Below are 19,171 nucleotides of genomic sequence, written 5' to 3'. Positions count from 1 at the left end.
TTATTTTTGAACTAAAATAATATATTTTTAACCATCAACTTTCCCTCTATTTTCCAGATTCCCTTTTTAACAATTTAAAACACAATCTATTCGTCTCACTTACGCTATAAACTTTATTAAAATATATATATCAATATATAAATTGCTCGCGCTTAAAAATTAAGGTTTACGCCTGGAGTTAAAACAACACGTACATATGTATCTATGCATGTTTACTTGCTACGACCAATAAATATATAGATATTTCTCTCTTACGGCCTAAGATGATATAATCATTATCATGCGCATCCTCTAAAAACTACAACAAGTTGAGCAAAAATCTGGTGTTAATTGCACAAAAAGCGAACATTTAAAGTACATTGCTTAGCATGCATGCAAATTACGCACATTTCTTTTGCTAGCTTTGATTGAGAAATTGTTGTTGCTGTTGTTGTTGTGGGATTTAAAAGGTTGGTAGTGTTTTGTTTTTGTTGATCTTTATGTGTTGGTTGTGTGGTTCCGCACTTATTGTTGATGGGTTGAGAAGAAAAATGCACCTTGCCCTGGTTTAGCTCTCCCAGACTTCGTCCCGCTGTTTGGCAGCTAACAGTTTGCGTTCTGTAAGTAAATTTCGAACAAAAATAAGTAAAACTTCAAGAATGCTCTATAAATCACAGTCACCTACCTTTGGCTTCACGTAGTACCCGCCTCTCGTTCTCCCGCTCCTGCGGCGCCGTCGGCAGTTTGACCCCCAATGCACCGGACACCAGTCGACGGGCCAAGGCCGTGCATGTTTCCGGACGCTGGCGATACGGCTGCAATGACACAGCACCGGCCTTCTTGGCCTTCAGTCGCGACTCCAGTGTGGCCTCCGCCAGTGGCTTCAACTTAACAAACGGATGTCCCATCGTCAGCACCTCAGCAGCTAAGCAATAAAACATTTAAGCCAATCTCCTATTTAAATCATAGAGCAATCTCACCAATACGGGAACTGCTGAACACAGCCAAAGCATGGGTATCGTCCACCCACTTAATGTCGAAGCCACTGCCCTTGTACTGGGCGAAAAGCATGAGCAGGTCGGGCGTCTTGAATTCCACCGGGAAATTGGACACCTCCAGAACGTGTGGAAACTCCTCTTCGTTGAGCAGCTGTTGTTTGATGTGGAAAACCTGGGGGAATTTCAAAAGATATATTATTTAGTATTACAAAATATTATAGATACAAAATAGGATTTAATTTATGGCCACGAATTCCCTTCAACTCACTGTGTAGTCCATTTTGGGCAGCTCTATCTTGCACTTGCCCACGGATTCGCTCAGTTCTTGGAGTATCTTGGGATCCAGGCAATCGCCGCTCTCGTCGAACATATTCTCCCAGTCGTCCTCGTCCTCCTCGTCATCATCTTCGGTGGTGCTGTCTGCAGGTGGTGGTGGTGGTTTCGCTGTGGCCGATGCTTGAGGAGATTGATTGGCCTTCTCGATTTTCTCGGGAATCTCCAGCACATCTGAGTTGAAGGTTTGTTTCATGATGCGTCGATTGCTGCGGTTTATTTCCTGTAATGATTTGAAGAGCAGTTAATAAAGTTCTTTATTTTTAAGGCATAGTATTTAACCCACCTTTGAGGCTCGCTGCAATTCGCGCACATCGTTATCACATTTGGCCGCCTCCTCGCCATTGGTAGTCGTCCTGGCCGCCACCACATCCTCGATGCGCAATGGCGGCGATGATGGCTGGCTTTTGCCATTGCTGGCTGGTTTGTTGCCATTGCCTGCTGGCTTTGTACGCTGGGCGCCGCTCATGATCTGCGGAGGAATAGACTTTGGATTAGAAAGGCAAGGTCACAGTTGTAGTCTTATATCTACATATGTATGTTGTGAAAGCCCTTTATACTGCAATACAAAACACTATAAAATTAAATAAAAATACAAAATTGACGTTGAAAAAAGGGTATGACCTAAATGAAAATTTCTACATATACAAAATTGACAGGCGAAAAATGGTATGACCCTATAAATGATCTATAAATGGAAATCTTATACAGAATTGACAGAAGAAAATTAATATGACCTAAGTTTTGTATGATTTTCGGTGATACTAAGTAAATTCGATCTTGAATATCTTCCTAAATTTTTTTTAAATATTTTTTGCTAGACAATAAATAACTTATAGCCATTATGATTGATGTTGTATGAAAAATCTTTCGAAAACCATTTCTATCGTTATCCCTTATAGAAAATAATATAACAGATGTTGTATGAAAAATGTTACTAAGAGTATTTCTATCGTTAAACAATTATTATAATGAGATCTGAAAGATTAGTCTATTCCGAATAGAATACAAAATTCCTCTTAGGGCCACTTTTTTTTATATTTCCGAGTAGAATAGAATTTCCTCTGAGGTCTATTGTTTTTTAAGATCCTACTTAAATACTTGTGCTACTTCTTGGGTCGTATAATCCCTTTTGCTGTCCACCCACCTCCTTATCACAGTCCGCTGGCTTGGCCGGTCGGTTCTCTTCGTTCGATTGAGTATCGCTTTCAGTTGCTGCTGATATAACGAGTACGGTGGCGTTATCTGTAGTTGTATCGGATGTAGTTGCAGCTATAGCTGTTGATTTCTTTCCACGTTCTCGGCGCTCACGATGCGATTTGGATTTCTTGGATTTGGACAACAACTGCTGCTGGCCGTCGTCCGCTTTGCTCGGGTTCAAATCTGCAACTGGCGGTGAATCCGGTGCTGTAATTGTTGCTGTGGCCGTTGGTGTTGCTGCTGTTGTTGCAACCGCTGCTGCTGTTGCCGCTGTTGTTGCTAGTGCTGTTGTGGTCGGTGGTGTAGTTTGACTGCGTCGTGCCCTTGGCACATAAACCGCGCGATCGGGACGGCGTTCGCGACGGGTCGCCGCTGCTGCTGCTGCTGCCGCTGCTGCTGAGGCGTCCGCCTGTTGCTCTCTGCGAAACAGCAGAGCAAAACACACACGGTAAACAAGAAATGGAAGAGAAGAAAACAAGGTAATCGATTAGTTCACGACAGAATTTCGTCAGTTTCTAAGATACAGATACAGTGTAGCTTCCATGAGTTAAAAACCCATAGTTTAAAAGTTTTGATAAAATTACTAACTTAAAGTTTTATTTTAGGAATTTTGAATCTCTGTATATTTTTTCTGTGATTTTTTTTTAATATATTAACAAATTAATATTGAATTTTTCGTTATAAAACTATAAAAAGGACAAAATAAAATATTTAAAATAAATTTCGACTTTTTTTTAACATTTAAATTAAATACAGAACACTTAAAGTTCCGAAAATTACATTTTTAATCGGAAGAAATACACTTAATTGGAACAATATAGTTAACTGTATAAGCATTTTAGGAAGTTAGCTATTTGTATTCCTTGTGTATCGTTTTATCGTGGTTTCACTGTATTTTACCTACCTGTTCGGGGATTCCTTGGAGGTAGGACTTGCAGAGGTTGCTGATCCTGCAGCTAATGACGTTGTTAATGCTTCGTTTGCTGCAGCTGCTTCCTCGCTGCTGCTGTTGTTGTTGTTATTGCTATGGTTGTTCCTCAAGGCTGGAGGTCTGTATAAATCCACCGAGTTCGATTTGCTTACTGAAACGTAGAGAAGATATTATCCATGAGATACTTTGAAAGAAAGATACCTACAGTAAGATAATTTGATACAAACAGAAATACCATCTGTTAGATGGTTTGAACTATACCAAAATATCTAAAAGATAGAAAGATCGCCAAATGGGAGAGCAGACGATTAGCAACAATAGTTGGCAAATGCACAAAACAAACCGAGAAATAAAATAAAATAGAGACTAAGGTGAAGCAACGGATTCGGCATAAAATAAATTAAAAACAAAATTCACTTATGTCGACCCAATTTTTCATGGCCCGCTTTGTGCCCGATATTCGTGAATGTCAACACGAACTTGGCAGGTGGTGGATCCCAGGCGGAAAAGGGGGAGGGGATTGGGCAGCTACAGTGAGCGTGCGCAGCGGTCGACCAGCTGAGCGTCTAGTCTACAGTCTACCTGTGCGAAGCAGCCAAGTGAAGTGAAGTGAACTGAGCAGCGGGCTGTGATGCAACACCACCAAAAATCCGCTCGAGAAAGAGGGCGACCTTGAATGAACGGTGGTCGACGTCGCTGCCTGCGTCGCTCAGCCGGCATCTGTTTATTTTTAGTTAAATATTTTATTTAATGTACAATCTACTGGAAAGTAATGATTGTTTTTGATTGAAGGGAATATTAATAAATCAATTTTAGGAGATTATCTATAGGAAAATCGAATTAGTTAAGTTTCTTTTTTAATAGATTTCTAAATTTAATAAAATAAAAATTAAATACCTACAATGACTTCGAATTTTTTAAATATAATATTTCGTACTATTAACATTTATAAATAATAGAATCATTTTACAAAATTTGGTTAAATTGACATCCATATTTTAAAAAAACTAACAACATTTATAAGAACTTTCCATTAGATTTTTCTTTTTAGTTGCGCCTTAAAAATAGATTAAAATTTATATTTTCAGACTTTATTTTAAATTTTAAACCTTTTTTTAGAGTATTTCCCAGTTCGTAACGATCTCCGATCCTCATTAATAATTTGATTTCTTTGTTTCGCATATTTTGCGTATTTGCAAACATTTAAATTTATGGCCGCTTGCTAAATTAAACAGCCGAAACGCTTCGCTCCCAAAATATCATTAAAAAAGCAGCGCTTCGCTTTTGTTTATTTGGTTTGTTATAAGGTCTTAGTATTATTTACTCACATGGTGTTTCGCTGATATGCTTCTTAACGCCCATCTTACAGAGCTCCGTTATGTTTCTTCTGCTGGCGCTGCTGCTTCTGCCGTTCGCGTGCGAATTGTTGTTGCTCCGCCAGCTCCTCACTGCCTCCCTATCTTTCTCCCGCCCCCTCGTCTGCTGCTGCTGCTGCTTGCGGCTGTGAATTATTAATTAGTTACAAATTTAATGAACTAACGATAGGAAATGTTTTAAAATGTTGAATAGATAAGTAAAAAAAAACAGAAATGCAATAAAAAAGTGTATGATCAATTAAATTATTAATTTTATTTATTAAAGGAGATACCGCTATGAAAAAATATTATTCAATTTTATATTGAAGTAGTAATATAGTACGTATTTACTAAGCTGGAAAAATATATACATTTTTTTGACAGCTGTGGGATTTGAACCTGGGCTTATCATATCACGATGATTATTTTTCTTGGTTTTAAACCAAGTATTAAGTATTTAAGTGGTATTGTAAATCTACAAAACTATATTTTGTATTTTTAATCCTAAGATTTAATTGTGGTTAATATGAAAAATGTAAAATGTCCTGAGAATGTAATAAAATTTTTTTTTTTTTACTATTAAAAGTAATACTGTCAAAAATACAATACATAGTGTGGATCTTAACAGCAGCCCCATAAAAACTATACAAATAATCCATTACTTACGCCTCAAAGCCGTTGGGATCGAGGAGTTGATTGCGAAAGCACAGGACGGTGCGGCGCTGCGGCCCTTGGCCCACTGAGAAGGTGAACAGATCGTACTGATGGCGGTATTTCTCACATGTTTGATGGATGAGATAACGGTGGTAATTGCCCACAGGTGGAAAGAGCAGAACGCTGTGGAAGAGAAGATGGGAGAGGAAGAGGGAGAAGGTGAACAATCTATCGATCCATATCGATCGTGTGCGAGTAAGTGGGTACCGAGTGTGATGAGTCGTTTATGCGGGAATTCCATTAACACTAATTGGGGGAATTGAAAACATTCCCGATAAACACACACATTTCGGACCACAAAACAGACACAAATATTTTGAGAGCTTAGAATACAGTTGCTACTCGCTATGAATGACTATGTAGCAGAAAAGACTATTGTAAATGATTATTATATTAATTAAATCATAGAAGAATTTAAATCAGGTAAGCTGACTATTCCAATCTTTTTAACAATTAGTTCTTTATATTTTAAGGGAATTTATTGTCTTATTGTGATCTTATTGTACCATAACTTTTTTCAATTAATCTTTATTAACGTATGTAACAATCACTAAAATATTATTTATTATGCATTTGTTTTTATTACCACTTAAAAGATTTCTTAGGTTTCGGTTTTCAACTGATATAGCTCCGTATAAACGTAGTTACAAAAACAGCCTATTAGATCCGATCATCTAACAGGTTGTTGTGAATTCTAGTTCTCACATATGTAGAAGAGGAAGCAGAAGAAACGACGACCTCAAGAAGAGGGTCAGAAAGCGAAGCAAAACAAAACCGAAAACCGAAGCACGACTTCAAAACTAATTATGTAACGACAGCGAATGGTGTAATATTTTTATTTAACAATTTTTTTCTATGCGCCGCTTGCTGTTGTTTATTGCTCGGCGATTAATTGTTTATTAAACGCGGGCTGAATGCAAAAAGAGCGCAAAAGCAAAAGCACGAAGCCCCAAAAAAAATCGGTGTTAGTTGGCGCAACTGCAATGCGGAAAATCACATTTGCAGTTGTTGTTGTTGTTGCTGGTTGTGTGGCGCAGCTGGGAAAACTCGAAAAACAAAGAGGAAGAGGGGTTGGTGGGGTGGTATGGGGGGAAAACTGGTAATATCTGCACGAAAGGCCCACAAAACTCGTACTACTTCTCCTTGTTGTTGTTGTTGCATTTTTCTCTGTTGCACATTTCCGTGTTACCATTGTTGTAACGGTACACGGTTACAACTCTCTGTATTTGTTGTTTTTGGTGGTACAAAGAGGGAGCTTAGGGGGGGTTATTATTTCCCTCTCTCTCACTCTCGAAGACCACAACAGACACACACTCACACAAAACACTGACACACACACCTACGCACTTGATATTCTCGTGGCAAAAAGTTCTAATTTGTTCTTTTCCTCAAGTCGGCCTTGTTCTTACCCACTACTCAGGCGCTTCTTCACAAACAGCTCGATGTCACAACCGACATTATGCACAAATTCCTGATCAATTAGACTTAGATTATTTGCCTCCAGTTTATTTTCAAAATCGCGACGACGAAAAACCGACGTCGCACAAACACACATACATAGGCTAGCGGGTGTTTTTTTTTTTTTGTTCTGACAGTTAGAGCTGACAAAGTCAGCGTTGCCAGATTAAAATTTTGCTTTCCCCCTAAAAAATCGTCAACATTCGATATTTCCCCCTAAAAAATCCAGTTTTTTCCCTAAATTCAAAAAACCAGTTTTCGACTATGTAGAAAAAATAAGTAATATCTCAGGTTGTAGAAATGTAAATTGGAAAAATCTCTGAGCCCGAAAGGATGGTTAGGAGCTAGCTTGCACCATCAATGGTTTGAAAACAATCACGATAGTATCGCCAGATGTTATTTTGGGTCAAGTCCTAGCTAGGCGCAATTGCTTTGGTTCATGTCGCGGCTGGCAGATTTAAAGTTGGCGGGTTTCTTATGGCCTCTTCCCATAGAGTCCATCCGTGTGAAACGATTGGGATTTTTTACAAATGTGAAATTTGTGTTACCATAGAGTTTCCATCCACATCCAATATCAGCTGATCTGAAGACCAGTTGCTCATCTCAACATAAACGAAGTGGGTTTCACCTCAGCAAAACTGTCGTAAAATTGTCTTGTTGTCTTATTAAAAAAGAATAGTTAAAAAACATATCTGAACTTTTATAACATATCCTATAACGAGTATGCATATGTACATATTGCAAACTGGGGGAGAACCACCTCCCTTACCCCACTCTCCGCTCTTACTACGCCTCTGTCAGCCAATGTTAATATGAACAATTTGTAAACAAAACCAAATTTGTGCTGTTTTTTGTAATTTCTAGCAACTTTGGAACTTTATAGGAGTACATGGTACACTTTTAATCAATATTAGTTAGTATTTACGAATTGCAGAACATATTCTGAGACTTCTCTGCAAACATTGATCTTTTCGTACGCAGAACAGCTTATATTTTGGCCCAATCATGGCTACCTGTTTGCGAATGCTTTTCCGCCCATTACAAACTACAAATAATTAAAAAAAATCGAAAAAACTATGAGCTGAAGCATTCTTCAATTTTTTCCCGCCATCGATTTGATTTGTTCTTGCAGTCATTATTACATTTTTATTGAGGCTGCAAATCATGATTTGAGTTCAAAGGAGAGAATTGCAAAGTGAAGCCCTAAGAACTCCCAAACCAATTTTAGTTAGCTGCCTTGAAAAATAATAATTACTTTAAAAGTATTAAGCAAAGTCTTGTAAAATATTTTTGAAAAAAATAACTCAGAACTTAAATTCTCCATTAGCTAATAAGTTTTTATTTTCTAAAATAGTTCTAAAGCGTGAGTATAAGCTCTTAATTTAGTATGCCAAACGGCTTCTTTAAGTAGGTTAAGTGGTTAATTTTAAAAGCTTTGAGGCTCCATTTTCTCTAGTAAACACTGCAGCATTTTTTGCTGCTAATATTTAAGTAAATGCTCGAAATTAAATTTTGCATAAACACGAACGTTCAGGCGGAAGCAGCGCGGGGGAAAACCTGTCGCTCACTCCACAACCGCTTTCCCGACTGTCAACGGGCTATCGCGTCCTTGACACCTTCCACCCCACCAAGCCACCCACAAAAGCAACCAACGCCACTTTCTAATGGCTCTTTTCGCTAAAAAAAAAAGAAAACCCACTGTTTGCATCGGGCAAATGTTTATTTATGAATTTCTTCCACTTTTGTCGCTGCTCTCTGCGGATCGAAGTGTCACCAGACAGCGACTTTAGCCACGACAAATATTTTGGCCAAGCACACTTTTTACTCGTATTTAATTTGTTTTGGTTTTTGCATTTTATTGCTCAATTAATTGGGCAGAATAAAGTGGCGCCCTTGCGGATGATAAATCGGGGAAGCACACAAATATTCCATTCCGCCATTCACCGATTTCAGTGCATTGGGTTATGAGCCATAAAAGTCAATTCCGAAAACCAAAAACCCACGCAAAAGCACTTGAAAAAATATTTAAAAAATTGATCTTAATTATGATAGCTAAATAAAAATCAAATTCATTTTTTATCTGAAAATTTGGTTCCATTTATGTTTTTTAATGACTTGTTAAATTTCTATTTCTTTCATAATATTTTTCAAAAATAATATAAAGATAATAATTCCATTTATAAAATATTTTAATTTTAATGCACGCAAATTACAATAGGTCAATGTTAAATAAGCTTTTTTTTAACATACATCGCTTTATAAAATATTTAGAGAAAATTGTTCTTCTATGAGTTTATTTATTTGAAAATTTGGTTGTTCTTTTTTTTAAGATTTTGTAACAACTTAATTTCAAAGATTTGTTAAATTTATATAGCTTTCATAACATTTTTAATATATAAAATAAAAAAAAAATGTTTAAGGATACATTTTTCCAAGTGCTCGGTTATCGCTCATACATTTCCATTCATTACAGGACCGAAGGCTGGCCAAAAACTATGCCCATTGCCACGCCCCCCAGCCCGGCAATTTGCAACGCCCTTTGCTGTCATCTCCTGTCAAAATGGCATTCATAAAACCGACTCTTCCGCCCAGTCCCCAATTTTTCGGCAAATTGTCCCCGTTTATTTCGCCTGATAATGTCTCAATAAAATCTACCCGGCATCTTTTATGGATAGGTGTTTGGATATGACTGGGATTCTGGTGAAGGTGTCTGTTATCGGCAATATATGTACCTTCATGTAACCTGTATACAAAATATCCCCTGTTATGCCAAACTATTTTGCAATTACCTAAGTTGTAAATTTTTACGATCTTTAAGATTTTTGTTTGTAAAAGCCCAAAGCGAAGGTCGTTTGAAATTGGATTCCTATCTTTTTGGCCAGCAATATGTTTGTCGGGTTTAATAAAATAGTTTTTCATTCGTTTATAATTACAACACCATCTGGTTCTAATTACTTTTGGGTGCTGTAAGGGGTGGTCTTATTCCTTTTATTTTTATTTTTTTTTTAGAGATTTTTAGAGACGACACCTTTTTAATGAAGGGGATCCCCCATTCTCGATTTTTAACTTAAACCGCTAGCTAAAACCAAAATTTGAATTATTTTGTTTAATCTTTAATGTAGTATGTATACTAATATTTCTTAGCTTCAGAGATCCCTGTTTATTATCGCATATTTTTAGTTTGGTATAACTTTTAAAGGGGATTTTCTTTCTCTTCACTTTATTCTGCGTTTAATCTTTCCTTTATCCTTTGTTCCTCTCATTAATTGAGTTTCTGTGGAGAATTACGCAGCGAAATGTTTAACCTAAGTATTAAAAACATCAATGAAGATGAGGAGGAAATAAATCAGTCTTTTACCTTCGCTTTGTTTGTTTTCCAGCTTCTTTTATCTTGAGGCTCCCTTGTGATTCAGAAAATTTTCCGCCAAGTTAAAAAGCTGCCGCCCAAGGCTTTTGAGGAAACTGCGAAATTGTTCGCTGCATTTTTCTTATGGCTTTGCAATAAATAAAGTTTTAATTGCCCCATCGACAGGAATCTGAGGCGAGGAATCTTGGGCAGCAGAGATTATAATTTCAGATAATTCACACATTTCACAACAATTTCAATTATGGGTCAAGGAGTTGGGCAATTAATATTCGGACAAATCAAGAGTAAATTGCCATAATTAAAATGCGAGTCAGAGGGTCGAGAAGTCTAGACTCCGTTCATAATTTACTGATAAAACTTGAGTAATTTGGGCTACGTGATGCGGCCTAATCGAGGGGAAGCATAAACACACATACTCTTGAGATAATCAATTTATGGCTTTACACGCCTCATACATAATTCGATTTTCAATTTCCATACGGCGGTGGAAAATTTCCAATTCATAGCTGAATTAAATTCCCCTTGAAGACAAACAAATGGAAAATACTGCGCGAACTCCTCTCCTCTCCTCGGTTTTTCCCTTTCTTTCCTGGGATGCCTTTCCTTCTAATTTCCTTTTATCGAATTTACGATTTGTTGGTCATGTCATCAACTCTCGACTACGGCGAGGACAACGCTGCGGATACGCAATGTTCGTTGGGCTTTGGCCTTCGGAATTCGTTTTTCCTTTTGTGCCCGTTTTTCTGCATCAATCTTTGATTTGCAAATTATTTTTGCATTCCACACAAACGATTTGTGTTTTTATAGTTCCGAGGGTTCGCATTTTCTTTTTTGGGTCCTGCCTGATAAATTGTCACACATAAAGAGCAACAAGGAATCGATTCTAAAGCCTAGGGTTCAGATTTAAAGAGCATGAAACGGAAATGTGGGTGCGACAATAAACGTAGAGTTATGTGTATGAGGGGAATTTGTTATTTTATTTCGTGTTACGAGAGGTGCTAAATCTTAAAGAGGCCTGTAAAGTGGGAAAATGGGTGTGCTTCTGGGCAGGTTTAAAGAGTATTATTGATGTGATTAAATGGAAATGGATTGAATTACTTTAAATATTTATTTTTAACTTGTAAAAATAAGAAAAAATATTATAATTGGTCTTATAAAATAGAATCCAATAATGTATTATAAAAATAAATTTAAAACATCAAATAAATAATCTATAGTATTTTCTAGATAATGATCTACTACAAAAATAATTTAATAAAAAACAAGAAAGGAAGCTAGCTTCGGCCAGCCGAAGCTTATATACCCTTGCAGATCATTCCTATTAATTAACAAATCGCAAAAATGTTCAATTTTCTAATATTTCTCATTATTTTTCCGATCGTTCCTATGGCAGCTATATGATATAGTCGTCCGATTTTGATCAAATTAAAATTGAAATTCGGAAATATTTAAAAAGAGTTATATCCTAGAGTAGAAGATAATACAATAAAAACCAAAGAAGCTAGAATTTATTTCCTATTACTTTTCCATTAACTTTCCGATCGTTCCTATGGCAGCTATATGATATAGTAGTCCGATTTTTTAAATAATTAATTCGAAATTCAGAAATATTTAAAAAATAACATCCCCAAAAGTAGAAGGTAATATTTCAAAAAACACCGAAGCTAGAATTTTTTCAAGTTTTTTTCTTCCGATCCTTCCTATGGGAGCTATAAGATATAGTTGGCTGATCCGGTCGGCTCCGACATATATACTACCTGCAATAGAAAGAAGACTTTTGCGAAAGTTTCGTCCCGATAGCTCAAAAACTGAGAGACTAGTTTGCGTAGAAACAGACGGACAGACGGACAGACGGACAGACGGACAGACGGACGGACAGACGGACAGACGGACAGACGGACAGACGGACAGACGGACATGGCTAGATCGACTCGTCTTGTGATGCTGATCAAGAATATATATACTTTATGGGGTCGGAAACGTCTCCTTCACTGCGTTGCAAACTTCTGACTGAAATCATAATACCCTCTGCAAGGGTATAATAACTCATTAAATTAAACTCTATGCAAAGTAATCAATAAAAAAAAAGTAAAGACGCCTCTGCAAAAAACTCTGGTTTTTATCAGCTCGTCTGCCGCTTATAATTTATGGGGATTCAAATGGGGAAAATCTTTGGGATGCCGCAGGAACCGTTCGCATGCGTTGCCAAATGTCATGTGGCGCCGCATAACCTTTTTTGGCCGCGCCACTCCCCCCGTTATCCTGGCTTTACGCCCACCAAGCCAAGTCCTTTTTGGCCTGACATTTACAAAGTGCAGCTGGGAGAAATCCAAAAAGAAAAGAACTAAAGGCAAATGCAGACGATGACGCTGGCCACATCTGTGTGTGTGCACTGGCCGAAAAATAAAGTATTCAAATAAAGTATTTGGGTGAAAAACTTTTTTTTTCACACATAACATAAATTTTTTTTTTAATTTTTGAAACAAACTACAGCATTTAAAATTTATAAATCCATTTTTACTTATATTTAAAAGGCATAACTTTTCCATATCAAAATCATTATCATTTGTAAAACAATCGTCTTAATAATTTTTTTTTTGTTTTTGTTGCAGTGCATTGCAGTGTTTCATTGCTTTTGGTCCTGCAACATGACAATAGTCTGCTTTTTTGTCTTTTTTTTTTAAAAGTTCCGAAACAATTTGTTGTTGTTCCGAGCTTGGAATAATACCAACTTGAACCTTAAGCCACCGAGAAGAAAAACGAAACTAAAGAAACGGTAGACATGAAAATGGTCACGTTCTTTGCGTGAAAATTTCCACTTATCCTTTTGCGTGTGTTACTGTTGTGTGCGGTAAACACTTTATATACGCAAGTAGTTGGAAAAGTCGAGAGGAAAACTCGCAAGAATGCCATAATCGCGAAAACTGCATAAAAGTTAGCGAAGATGATGCAAATCGGGCTTAGGTATTATTACGAAATTATTTATCGTAGGTTGTTTAAATTAACCACTTTAATAATGGAGCTTATTCCTAGTTATTCTTTTATTTTCTTTTATTATTTTAGGCCTTTTGTGATAAAAAGTAAACAAAGATTTCATAAAATAAATATTAGGTTTCCATAATCAGTACGGTCAACATTTAAAATCGAAGTTGGGGGTTCCCCTTCATTGAAAATGCTTTCTGCTTTCTGAATGTCTGGCAACATTAATTGTATCGAATAGATATCGATATTTCCCTAAAGATACTACTTTCATACTTTCTTCTTCGTAAATATGAAACCTTCAATTAAAAAAATATTACCAGTCATGCGGCATGACTCCTTCGGGATATCACCGTGCTTTTAGCAGCATAAGCACTCTGTTTAATTGGCTCTGGATATCCAGAAATAACGCGGATGCGCCAAAGATTGGCCAATATTCCGTCCGTCACGTTTTCATCTCTATGTGACCGCATTCCGAAATCGAAATGGCCAAAGCCGGGCTTTTGGGCCAACTGCTACAGCAGCCGTGCAGTGCGATGCGAAATAAATGTTTATAATTCTACGGAAACGCTTGGCAAGGAAGCTTCACAAAAATATATCCACCCACAATGTGCTTCTTTTACACCAGCAACTAAAATTACTCCACATACTACACAGAAAAAAAAACGTAATCATATCAATAAGAATCCAAATTTATAATTCAAACATATCAACTTGATACTTTATGATAAAAAAAATTGTATACGAAAAAATGCCAATTCTACCTTATTTCATATCAAATTTATGATTCATGCATTTTTATCATATAATATAAAATAAAATAATTCAAGTGTTTTTTAAACAAATAATGTAAGATAAGACTTGATCTTTAAAAAATATAAAATTTACCAGCACATATCAATTTTATCTTTTTATCAATTTTTGTCTGTGTATATACTACATATAATATTTTCCTGTGTGTGGTGGCGATTGTTGCGCTTTCCTTGTCGGATTGAAAAACATGGCAAATGCCTTATGGCTGCTGTGCATTTCCATTTCCCTACCAGACTTAAGTAAAATTGACTTAAAGTTTTCAAGCTGTTGAGGGTTGATTCCTGCCAAGAATAGCCCCTCACTTAACTTAGCCAGCAACCCGACGATATGAGAGCCTCTTGAGTATGCAAATGGGCAGGCGAATCCATTTTAGTGACATAAATCCGGTCAAAATAATAGCTTTCAGAATATGTTAAATCATTTTTTTTTAAATATCATAGTATAAATCATACTTTAAAGTAATTTTAGTATCAGACTAGGGCAACTGTGGGTAACAAATCATGCAAATAAAAATCAAATTACATGCAGAGAAAAAATTGACGAAAGATCTGATTGATATGTGCAGATCAATTTTATATTTTGAAGATCAAGTTATTCATATAATTTTCATATAAATAAAGATTATTTATACCTACCTTTATCTTTGAATGCTTATTTTACATTATTTACAAATAGTATTTTTTATAATTTGATATGATTAAATTTCAAGTTCATATACTTGAATCATAAAATTGGCATTAATCATATCGGTTTTTTTATTTACCATATTTCATAACGACATTTTTTTCTGTGTAGTATCCAAAAACCACATCTTTCAAATGGGCACTATCGTTATGTGAATTTTTAAACATAATCTATAAATTTGTCAAGCCAACAAAAACTCATGGGGGAGAATTCCCATAATGGATATTTTTTAGTTTCGTCGACATTGATTGTTGATTGTGTTTCTTATCGTAAATTTGTTTGTCCCAATAGAGTTTTAAATATTCAAATACATAATGTTTTTTTTTGGGAGTACTGGACTGTTCAGAAAAGCTTTTTATTATGGAAAACAAATACCGCAAAGGGTCAGTCGAGTTTTGTCTCTAAAAGAAGGAGGTTGTAAATCCAAAATGGAATATTTGTATTACGGTACTGTTCTTGTTAAAATTATTATAATTTACGTGGGACTCAAGATACAATGTGATACTGTGCATATCAAGATTTTGCGAGTGTTTCGCTAAAATAATGGCGTGCATAGCTAAATAAAGTACCAATATTAAGCTATGTTTCCAGTTTCAGTTCTTTCAACTTTTTTAACATCGATTATATGTTACATCCTTACCATCATTATTTATCTCTTCGTAAAGAAGCTACGAAATACACTCGGAAAGTGCATTATAAGCAGCCTTTTGAGCATTGTCATCTGGCAAAGCATTCATGTTCTTGAAATGTTGTCCTACCTTCCCCGTTGTTTAATTGCCGGTTGGTATTTATAATTAATTAATTGGTGTTAAAGAATATATTTTTACTTAAATTTTTTCAGACCTTTTAATCTATGTATACTATTTTGCTCAAAATCTGTGGTTGACAGTTATAAGCTTTCATTTGTGGAAAGTCGTAAAGTCGACAAATAGTGAGGAATACCGTTTTCAGTTCCTGGCATACAGTATCTTCGTGTGGGGATCGACTGCTATCTTACCTGGAGCCCTTTCGATACTATTTTATCGTCTTATAATGGCCCCTAACATTTATATTGCCTATACAGGTAAAATCCAATAATAGAAAGAAGTAAAAAATTATAAAATACTACGAGTTAAATAAAAAATATATTTTATTTTTTTAGGAAAATATACACAGATAATATAAGAAAAACGAATGAATCATTTTAAAAAGTAAATTTAATTTTACCCATAACATAAATAAAATGTAAAACTTTTTAAAATGTTTTCTACGCATTTAAGGAAAAATGTTATCTGAGTAATGTAAAATAATTTTATTTTATACCGTTCACAGCAATATTATTGGGTTGTGTTACCATTATAGTGCTAATATGCTCGAATGTCTTTATTCCTATAATGTTCATCCGAACGATCACTCACATTTTGAAAGTAAAGAAGGAAAAAATGAAGTTTCGACTAGGTGATGATGCTACAACGACCTGCTTTAATATCGACTTTGGGACGTGAGTTATACCTAATTATTTAAAAATTCGGAATCTAACATTTTTACTTATTTTGTATTTCAAACAAAGCTTTCTATGTGGTCTTCGGATACCTTTTGTAATGGGTGTAAATTGGATTATTTCCTTAGTGCCCATTTTTTTGTACATCTTTCATCGTGTTTATACTGCTTATCTTAAAGCGCAGCACCATTAATCTTCTCAAGGAGAGGTAAGTCTTCTTTAAATAAGGCAGATATTTGACTAATCTAAATCCATTTCTTTTAGCATTCGGGGAAAACCCAAAAAACAGTTTGTTCGCGCTCAAAGGAGAGTTAAGCCGGTTTAAAAAATTAGAGATTTTGTTTTTAATATATTGTGAAATAAATAAATAACTAAGAAGAACCACTAACTTTCTGGCCGCATCTGCACTTGTTGGTCCGAATATGAAGCCGACATCCGTCAGCTGGGTATCTCCATCTCGTTGACGGGCTAAAATCGGGCGGAATCAGCTAAGCTGATTTACTTCGAGTTGAGCGGAGAACACTGAAAGTTGCCAACGGAAGAGAGCCACTAAAATAAAAAAAAAAACCATCGCTGGGTGTCAATGACTTGGTCCTGAAATCTTGAATCCTGAATTCTGAATCCAGAATCCTCAGCTCCCTTCCCTTTTTCTGTTTTTGGCTAATGAAAGTGGACAGGGACTGTTGGCAGCAGAAGCGCTTAAGTCAATTTGAGTTTGAAGCTCGGCGAGCGAAAACAGTGAGGACATCTCAGGATGTCTCCGACTTTCTAAGGACATCGCAGGACACCAAAGTTCAGCTGGCCAGGCGCGTGTTTCCGCTTAAAACTTTTCTGTTTTTCCAGTTGCTGTCGTCAGCAATTGAGGCGCCCCGAATCCTCGACAGATTGTTGTTACTGTTCTGTGCGGTGTTGGCTAATTGCGATTTAATGACGATGACAATTTGATAAGAGGATTTGCTGCATTGTCCATCCGCCCCGTTGTCTCCGTGGAATCGACCAAATAGATCTACCAATTGAATCAGCCATTTCGTTGGTACACCGTACCAAAATCAGGACTTTAACAGTACAATGAAAATTATATATCAAGTTGTTTAGGAAATCCTTTTAAATATATTTTATTTCAATGCTTAAAACGATAAATAAAGTTTAAAAATGTTTAATAAAATTTTTGCTATTTTAATAAGTTTTATTAATGCTTATTAATCTTAAGAAAAAATTCTAATATTAATTAGACGCATAAATAAGTTTCCAAAATTATTTTCATGATTAAAACCCAACAAAAAAAATCTAAAAAATTGTTTTCTGTGTACCTTGGAGACAATGCAATCACATGAGCATTTTACGGGCCGGCGAACCAAAAGAAAACTGCGATAAAAAGCCAATGTCAGCAGCAGGAGCGTGAGTAGAAATCCCAGTCAAAGGCGCCTTGCCGCAGACAATGGCTGTAAAGTAACTGGAAAAATTGAACATGAATTGAAATAAAAGCGATAGTAATTGAAATCGAAAACCCGTGGAAATTCGCAGCACGAAATCATTGTCATTTTTGGGGGTGAAAAGTGTATGAGATTTTTCTGACTGTGTCATTAAAGAAGAAGCTAAGCTTTAAGTTGAAATTTAAGATTTTAAAGGGGTAGTTTTATGATTTTCTAGAATAAATAAAATCTGAATATTAAATTGGCATCTTGTTTTTATTTCCAGAAATTCGATAGCTACATACATTTTCGAGAATAATCAAAATCTAAATATTAAATTGGTGAGCTCGTTGGCATCTCGTTTTAATTTTCAGAAATTTATTTCTTCACTTTTCGATTGGCAAAACCACAAAGGTGATATTTTTCACGTCAATGGTATTCATTTTCTGTTTTTATTTACCCAATTTTTGGGGTTTTTATTGCGGTTTGTCCTACATTTCCCTTAGGTTCAAATGTTCTTTCACTTTGATGTGGGTAGCATTCGCATATATTTATAATTATTATTGGCATTTTCAAGGGCCAATTCGGACCCTTTTTTTATTATTTGTGGTGTGGCCTTATGATAACGGTTGAAAGCGCCCCTCTTGTCAAAATGAGTTTTGATAAAAGGGAACCGAATAAAAACCGAACAAATTTGTCCAGGCCGCAAAAAGTTTTCGCCTGTCACTTTCGCGCTTTCAATTAATGCGACAAATGTGTGACTATATATGGGTATAAATACAAAAGGAGCTTTTGTTCCTTTTTGCAAGTCTGCGTTTTTCTTTTTTTCGGGCTGATACGTGACTTTGCACGAGAAAGTCAATGACTTTCACAGACTCCCAAGTGGCTTTGTTATGTCCGTTTTTAAAATCCCGCTTTAAAGACCGAAACTATCGAATCAATTAATATGTTTGGTGGCCATGAAAGTGGCAAGTGGCGATAAGCCAGCTTCACCCTATGTGGCCATACAAACTGCTTCAATTTTAATGTCCTCAAACTGTCATAAACTGGAAATGCACAGTAAAAGCCATAAGTATAAGGCGGGGGCGCTGAGCAAGTTGAGGAAGAAGCTAAAGCTGTCAGCTCAAGAATTTAAGTTCGACAAGCTTGCGAAACTATCTTACACTGAGGATAAATTATTAAAAATATATCATAAAAATTTATAAAGTTTAAATATTTAAAATATTTTAAACATTTATCTAAAATACCTAAAAAGTTATACAAAATTAAAAATTTATATTATTTTTCAAGGAAGCGCGAAACAATTGCTTTGAAGTCGTTTTTAAAGGTTCCTAAAAGCATGCTTTAAAAAAATAAAATTTTTTGGCAATTAAAAAAGTGTTGCCTAATTTTAGACACCTTTTAAAAGATTTAAAAATCCTAGTGACATCAGAAACACATAAACATAAAAAATGTTGCATAATTTTAG

General features: G+C 35.8%; 1 protein-coding gene and 1 long non-coding RNA gene across 4 annotated transcripts; both read right to left on the bottom strand.

Moving 5' to 3' along the window:
• Positions 1 to 89: 89 nt before the first annotated feature.
• On the bottom strand, positions 90 to 7,077 carry LOC108059945 (coiled-coil domain-containing protein R3HCC1L). Of its 2 annotated transcripts, XM_017145442.3 has the most exons (10): positions 6,920 to 7,077; positions 5,463 to 5,633; positions 4,770 to 4,942; positions 3,415 to 3,592; positions 2,458 to 2,929; positions 1,597 to 1,782; positions 1,246 to 1,533; positions 960 to 1,149; positions 665 to 904; positions 90 to 597 (listed from the first exon to the last, which is right to left on the bottom strand). In XM_017145442.3, the coding sequence occupies exons 1-10, from the start codon at positions 7,063 to 7,065 to the stop codon at positions 548 to 550; spliced, it is 2,094 nt and encodes a 697-aa protein (XP_017000931.2). In that variant the 5' UTR covers positions 7,066 to 7,077; the 3' UTR covers positions 90 to 547. The 2 variants fall into 2 exon arrangements, with proteins under 2 accessions (XP_017000931.2, XP_070071732.1); XM_070215631.1 differs by lacking the exons at positions 2,458 to 2,929; positions 3,415 to 3,592; positions 4,770 to 4,942; positions 5,463 to 5,633; positions 6,920 to 7,077 and adding an exon at positions 1,843 to 1,961.
• Positions 7,078 to 10,127: 3,050 nt separating this feature from the next.
• LOC138913132 (uncharacterized) lies at positions 10,128 to 15,681 on the bottom strand. Of its 2 annotated transcripts, none has more exons than XR_011418745.1 (3): positions 15,452 to 15,681; positions 10,327 to 11,225; positions 10,128 to 10,273 (listed from the first exon to the last, which is right to left on the bottom strand). It is a non-coding gene; the product is annotated as an uncharacterized lncRNA (long non-coding RNA). The 2 variants fall into 2 exon arrangements; XR_011418746.1 differs by having other exon boundaries at positions 10,327 to 11,177.
• Positions 15,682 to 19,171: the final 3,490 nt, after the last annotated feature.

Source organism: Drosophila takahashii, chromosome 3L (assembly GCF_030179915.1).
Source record: "Drosophila takahashii strain IR98-3 E-12201 chromosome 3L, DtakHiC1v2, whole genome shotgun sequence".
NCBI classification, from domain to species: Eukaryota; Metazoa; Arthropoda; class Insecta; order Diptera; family Drosophilidae; genus Drosophila; species Drosophila takahashii.
The sequence above is the reverse complement of the archived record's forward strand: the minus strand, read 5'-3'. Positions and strand labels throughout refer to the sequence as shown.